The sequence below is a fragment of the Nanorana parkeri genome, unplaced genomic scaffold (genome assembly GCF_000935625.1).
Source record: "Nanorana parkeri isolate BGI_ZX_2015 unplaced genomic scaffold, ASM93562v1 scaffold17, whole genome shotgun sequence".
In the NCBI taxonomy this organism is placed as follows: Eukaryota; Metazoa; Chordata; class Amphibia; order Anura; family Dicroglossidae; genus Nanorana; species Nanorana parkeri.
In genome coordinates this window covers 2,747,771-2,755,365 of record NW_017306285.1, presented here as the reverse complement: position 1 = coordinate 2,755,365, position 7,595 = coordinate 2,747,771, and the positions used below count along the sequence as shown (strand labels likewise).

Genomic DNA, 7,595 nt, shown 5'->3' with positions numbered 1-7,595 from the left:
GTGCTCTATAAATAGTCTGACTACGCTGATATAATCATAGCGAAAATATCCCACACAGGTTCAGCTGAGGTCTCCCAATATAGTAACAGTGAATAATAACACACGCACAATTAAAAAGAACAAAAAGTAACATTTACTGAACTTAAGTTACACAAAACTTTCACATAAGAATAAGTATCTTTATTTAAGCCGCGTGACTGTCATTTTCAAAGCTCATTGGACTTACTGTCACTTTTTTTTATAAGTATGCTTACAATGGTGTGTTAGTTTTGTGAATATAAGCCTAATGGGTTACAAAAATAGCCATCTGGGGTCCAGTCTAATCCTTAGGGGGCCCCGACCTGCGGTCACCACTCAGGCTATGGGTCCCTGAGATTATTGATGGTTATGACGGCTTCTTTTCCATTGCAAAGACCCTTCTATAGGTGAGATTTCAGCTGGTTATATGATGCTGAAAGCAACAACTCAGCAGTCTGTCTTCCACATTTGGGAGGCACTCCAGAAGCTTCATATAACACCACGCTGAGCGGTCAGCTAAGCCGCAGCTGCTCATTTTGTTTTTTTTCTGTAGAAAGTTTGACTGTGAATTTTATTTCTGCTTGCAGTGCAGTCTGAGCTTATAATATGATTCAAACATTATTTAGTATTGTGAGCCAAATGAGTTCCTTGGCTGCGCAGTGCTACCATGTCACCATTTATCAAGTGCTGCTCGTAGGAGAGACGGCAAAGAGTTCTCCTCATCAGTGCACCTACTCCACCGTTGGACAATTAACAGTATGGGACGTAGAGGTGACCCAGAAAGCAGTGCACCTACTCCTCCTTTGTCCAATCAATGGGCTGGGATGGGGAAGTTACCAAGGAAGCAGTTCACCTACACCTCCTTTGTCTAATCAGCAGGCCAGGGTGAAGAGGTGATCAAGGAAGCAGTGCACCTGCTTCCCTTTGGCCAATCACAAGGAGGTACCCAAGCAAGTAGTGCACCTACTCCTCATTTGGGCAATCAGCAGGCTGGAATGGTAATGTGGCCATTAAAGCAGCTCACCTACTCCTCCTTTGACCAATGAGCAGGCTGGGAGGGCGAGGTGGACAAGGAAGTAGTGCAACTATTCTTCATTTGGCCGCTCAGGAGGCTGAGATGGAGAACTGACCATGGAAGCAGTTCACCGACTCCTCCTTTGGCCAATCAGCAGGCTGAGATGGGGAAGTGACCAAGGAAGTAGTGCACTTACTCCTCCTTTGGCCAATTAGCAGCCTGGAATGGGAAGGTGACCAAGGAAGGAGTTCACCTACTCATCCTCTGGCCAATCAGCAGGCTGAGATGGGGAAGTGACCAAGGAAACAGAACCCAGAACCCCAGTATTATGTATATCTATCTATCTCTCTATCTATCTATCTATGGATAGATAGATAGAGAGATAGATAGATAGATAGATATACTGTATGACGTACTTTATAAAACTGTACTCCTTGGATTGTTTGTTTTCCCTCGAGTTTCACTCTAATCCATTTAATACCATTCCTACATTATTATTTTAGTTTAAATGTGCTGAAACTGGCGGCACAGTGAACGTCACCTATGGGAACATCGGGCTGAAATCTACTTGCGAGCAGTGATGCAAAACCAAGAAATGTGTAAGAATTGTTGGTGGACAATTACTGGAATTAAAAGCTTTGCTGGTTTCAATGCTACAACGTCTCAGCCCAGCAGTTTCTGCATAAGGGAGAGGATTTCATGGGTCAGCATTGATATAACCCCAGACATTTCCATCCATGGACACATTTCTAAATCAACCGCAGAATTATCCTGGGTTGACTATGTCTATGGCAATGTTCACATCACACCCTCCATCCCCGGATTATATTCCCACTGCAGGAATGATGCATTCACAGATAAGTCATTCTAATGTATTTTCACAATGTGTTAAACAGTATGCAGTTGTCTACATAGCTCACACCTCATCCCCACAAGATTCTGCTTCATCCTCATAGAATAGTGCTCCGTTCACAGCAATTAAGGCTTTATTCACCTGTGTTGGGTGCAGAAGAGCTTTCTGGCTAGACCATTCTCCTGGTGACATGGGGAGAGGTGGGAAGCTAGGAAAAGCCATTGGAACAAATGGACAGCCACATGTACTTTTGGAGCAGTGAGCTCCAATGATGCCCCCCCCCCAACCAGAATGAGACCAGTTGGTTGATGGGCACTTGGCAGGGATCACCACTACCTGCCATGACCGTAAACCACAGCAGTGTGGACCTTGGAGAGACCCTGCAACCAACTTTAATAAAAAATGCAGATAAAAGCACAGCCAAATCAAGTATCTAAGGTGCTTACTTCCAGCGGAAATTACTTTTTATTGACTTTCAATGTGCCCCTGAACAAATGGGTGAAGGGAATACTATAGGGTGACAGCTTTGAGTCCACTGGAGCTGCTGACATCATATTCAAGATGGCGGCACCCAGCAGCAGCAGTCTCAGGGCCTTTAGATGCTTCTACAGGTAGCAAGATTAGGGGAAGATTCTAGTTGAAATGACTGGTCTGGTGATAGGGTTTCTTTAAAGTATTAAAGGGAAACACATGTTGGTCTGTATAAGAATACTTTTAAGGTGGGGGGCAGGGTTTAATCTACTTCCAAGTCTTTAATGCTCTTTAGGAAATATTGCAATCACACAGCCATGCCCCCCCATTGTGGGCAACCTTTGAGTTCCTTGTATGTTCTTATGGAAGGTGTGTGGTAGTACTCACTTGTCTTGAATCATTGCATGGATTATATATATGAGGGAGTATATGAAAAAACTTGCAGGCCATTGATATACACAAGCTGGTGCCTGCAGGTCTGCAGTGAATGGACTCATCTGGATTGACTGGGGCATTTTCTAAACCAGAGGACAATCAATAGGAGAAGGCCTCAGGGCAGACCGTTCAGGAGGAGTTGTGTCTCCCAGTTATCATGGCAATGCCCTGCAATACTTCATGGGTCAATAGCTGGGCATGATAAGTCAGAACCATGGATTGTAACGTTGGCTGGACAGAATTACAAATCCTGATGGGACAGTTGACTTATGTGTATTGAGCTGTTGTCTTGAGTTCAGCTTTAGGTTTCTAATAACTGGTGATGTACGAGTTAAATGCTATAAACCCACCACTGTGTCTTTCTTCTAGTCTTGTGTCACACCGAGATCCGGGCCCACCCTGAGGAACGTCTGCTGAAGAAGCTTTTCCTGGAGTACAACAAGTGGTCCCGTCCAGTGGCCAACATCTCCGATGCAGTCTTAGTGCGCTTTGGCCTTTCTATAGCCCAACTTATCGATGTGGTAAGTAGCCTGCCCAACTGATATAATATTCATCAGCCAAGTGTCCTGAACAGAGTGCTTCTAGTTTTATGGTTCTCCAGCTTTAGAATTGTCTATTGTGTCCATTGAGAAATGTTGGCCAACTCTCCAATCTTCTGTGTCTCAGTACTGATCCCACTAAGTAGAGAACATCTTCTATGGCAAAACCAGGCAATAGTAGCTCACACGATGCACTAAACAGCTTATTTGTGGTTTCCTTCATGACTTTATAATTAATGTATATTAGGTCTGGTACTGATAAAAATTTTCGTGTTCGATTAATCAAATATTTTTAATCGATTAATTTCGATTAATTATAACGCACATACAGATCCAACTACATTGGCCTATATACATACAGCACAGCAATGAAGTAATAAAATGAACTAGGATCACACTAATCCAGCACGTTATTAATCTCACGTGCCCCACTCAATATGGCCGCCGCTTGAGTGGGGCAACTCAGAATAATAACGTGCTGGATTAGTGTGATCCTAGTTAATTTTATTACTTCATTGCTGTGCTATATGTGTATAGGCCAATGCCTTGGCTGGCGCTTGTGCAGAAAGTTTCTTGGGCAAACTCACCGGCCCAAGTAGCTCCGTCGGCTAACGAAGGGAAGAGGGGAGGAGTCCGGTGACGTCACGAACATCGACGTCACCGGACTCGTCCTCCTTCCCTTCGTTAGTCGTCACGGACATTGACATCACCGGACTCCTCTTCCCTTCGTTAGCCGACGGAGCCACTTGGGGAAGGGGGGAGGAGTCTGGTGACGTCAATGTCCGTGACGTCACCAGATCTCCGACGGGACTCCCGGAAGCCGGCGGAGAGGGGAGTGTTTTCATTAGCGCTCAAAAGAATTTTAATCGATCAAAAAGTTTAACGATTAATCGAGAAATGAATCGTTAATTTCCGCAGCCCTAATATATATACAGTAAATGGTTAATAACAAAGAAGGACATTCCAATCAATAGGCTCGGGGAAGCTCCGCGATGAGAAGAGATGGACTGGATTTATCCTCCCTGTTAAGAGGCATTGAAAGTGCCAAAGACATTCTTCTTCTAGTTTTAGATACAGTGTGGAAGAAGAAGAACTCCTCCATCTTAACCAAGATCACTTATAAATACAAAAAAAGCCCCCATGTACTGAATCTGGTTCGAACTTGTTCACTTTGAAGTCTTTGCAAATAGCAAAGGGGTCACTCTTTGTGCCTGGAGGAGAAACAGGTCCAGACTTCATTCAGCCCTTGGGCTGAATCAGTGAAAATCAATAGATTACTCCATCCATGCTAAACAGCAAGGATGGAGGAATCTCTGCTCTCAGCTATTGTATTCAGGCAGTAGTCTGTCACCGTTCACTTGCCTTTTTTCCTCCCATCTAAGCTAATTTTTTTAAATACACTTTTGCTGAGACATCAGAGTCACCCACGGCTCGAATTTTGACTAATTTATCATGATTCGGGCAAAATTTAATATAATAAAGATGAGGAGAGTCTTAGTCAGCCTAGGGTGACAACGCTGCTCCTTCATTGATCTAGTACAATGAGTGAGCATTGTCACCCTAGGACAGGAAGTGTGTTACTGGCAGGATCACAAGGTGAAAATAAAGGGAAAAAGTCTGAAACGAGAAAGGTAATGCCAACCACCACATCTAAGGACTGGTAAGGTGCAATACATGACATTGTTGTTCTTGGGATCACATACACTATAGGCACATATAGGCTATCGGATGGAATAAAAAAATGTAGGCAGGGATGCAAGCATTGATTTCCCACTATGTGTTGATAAGGACAACCAAGCTCCACCCACAGCGATATAATCAGTGCCAGAAACGCTCATATTGTGCTAAATTCTGATAAGGTTTTGCTGACCTTCTTTCATTTATTCTGCTGACTCCATCAACGATCAGATAATACGATGCTCGCTCCTGATAATTCTAGTCTCCCCAGTCAGTCCCTGGCTTCTGCCTGATGCATGAATACATGTTGGGGCTCCTCGGCTGCTTTTTACTCTCCCTTGGGCTACAATTAGGAGGCATTTATAGTAATTAAAGTGCTTGTTTTCCCTAATTAGATAGAAGCTTACCCAGAATTTTTACAATTCAAGGAGCTTCCTGGGAGATGAGATCCCAGTTGCTGAAGTCCATGAAGCACCAAGTCCAGTTTGGCTTGCTGGAGCCGGCCGTATACACGGGAGGGCGGACGGGACGCATCTGCGAGTATGACTCAATGTAAGTGCTGCACAGGATGTTGTCAGCTGACAAGATTTCGGGCAGGATCATTTTAGACAAAGACACCGGGTGGAAAAGTGATATGACTGGTGTAGTGGGTCACCACAGTAATGAGATGGACCATCATTCACAATACAGATTAATCTCTTCTATATGTGCTGGGCTGCTGCCACCATTTCCATCAATGCTCCTTATAGATATCAGCCCCATGTATTATACACCGAGCAATCTCCTCCGTGATGTGAGAGGCAGTAATATAGATGACGGAAAATGATCTGCATGTTTCTGCCTTATTGTAAAATAACACAGAGAGAGAGGGATGGAGAGATATAGATAGAGAGGGATGGAGGGATATGGATAGAAAGAGATGGAGGGATGTATATAGAGAGAGATGGAGGGATGTATATAGAGAGAGATGGAGGGATATGGATAGAGAGAGATGGAGAGATATAGAGAAAGGGATGGAGAGATATAGATAGAGAGGGATGGAGGGATATGGATAGAGAGAGAGAGATGGAGGGATGTATATAGAGAGAGATGGAGGGATATGGATAGAAAGAGATGGAGAGATGGAGAGATGTATATAGAGAGAGATGGAGGGATGTATATAGAGAGAGATGGAGGGATGTATATAGAGAGAGATGGAGGGATATGGATAGAGAGAGATGGAGAGATGTATATAGAGAGAGATGGAGGGATGTGGATAGAGAGAGATGGAGGGATGTATATAGAGAGAGATGGAGGGATGTATATAGAGAGAGATGGAGGGATATGGATAGAGCCAGATGGAGGGATATGGATAGAGAGAGATGGAGGGATATGGATAGAGAAAGATGGAGGGATATGGATAGAGTGAGATGGAGGGATATGTATCGAGAGAGATGGAGGGATGTATATAGAGAGGGATGGCTGGATATGGATAGAGAGAGATGGAGGGATATGGATAGAGAGGGGTCGGAGGGATATTGATAGAGAGGGGTCGGAGGGATATGGATAGAGAGGGGTCGGAGGGATATGGATAGAGAGGGGTCGGAGGGATATGGATCGAGAGATGGGGAACAGACAATTGTCTACTGGTTGTATAAAATCTCCCGACTCTTGGAGGAGATTGCACCACTTTCTGGTTGATCCCTACACCGCTCAGACATTAGGAAAAAAGAAATAGCACTGCGCTTCAAACTCCAAAATTATATTCCTAAAATGTGAAAAAAAATATTATGAAATGTGAAATTGTCACAAAGTGATAAACAATTTGGTGTCACACACACAACACCTATGTTGCACAATGCCTGCTGTGTGTGGTCACACCGATACATTAACTGCGCCTTGGCACGGAGCTGTCATGGCAACCAGAGGCCATGGCCCCTCCCCCTTTTGATGTACAAATCATGATGGTGGTGTTTACTGGTGGCCAATCATCTAAATTATTTACAGCGCTGGGGATGAGTTGCTAATGGTGTTATCGCCGCCGTTGCTAGCTCTCGCTCTCTCTCCATAATTCGGCTCATCCGGATAATCTATTAATTTTGGGCGGCGTTGGCAGATAATGGGCTCCGCATTCTCGTACTCTGTGCGTTATCCTGGCAAGGCAGCTGCTCTCTGCTCCAAGTGTTCATATAGCAGGTGGTGTTTGGTAGGGAGGGAGGATGGCACCGAGCCGGGGTGGGCAAAAGAGATGTATAGAGAAGCTTGCCGGCGGAGAAGAGTCGGGGGGAGGGAAGGGGCCGCACTCAATGAATCTTGCTGACGATGGTTCACAATCTCCACAGTTGCCGTTTTCTCCGAGCTGCCTGCGGCTGATGAGCTAGGACCACAGGTCCCAGCATGCCTTCATTTAAGTGGACCCGTCATTAAGTTTAAGGCTGAACACCAGACCGCTAGATTCTTTCTAACCAAGTAATGTGTTCTCTAGAACAGAGATAGAGCTAGTATAGGTACCTGAATGTGTCTTGGTATTGGACTCCCACTGCCTACAGGAGGAGAGAGCAGAGGGATGATCTCATCATTATTGTGCTGTTCCTTCACAAGCGGGGGG

The 7,595-nt window shown here is 44.7% G+C and overlaps 1 protein-coding gene across 1 annotated transcript in view; it reads left to right on the top strand.

Annotated features, from left to right (window-relative positions):
• Positions 1–7,595, top strand: part of CHRNA4 (cholinergic receptor nicotinic alpha 4 subunit) — a 40,271-nt gene that overhangs the window by 17,465 nt on the left and 15,211 nt on the right. Inside the window, exon 2 of the mRNA XM_018560101.1 lies at positions 3,162–3,313. Within this exon, the coding sequence (XP_018415603.1) occupies positions 3,162–3,313 (152 nt within the window). The remainder of the gene's footprint in view (positions 1–3,161; positions 3,314–7,595) is intronic.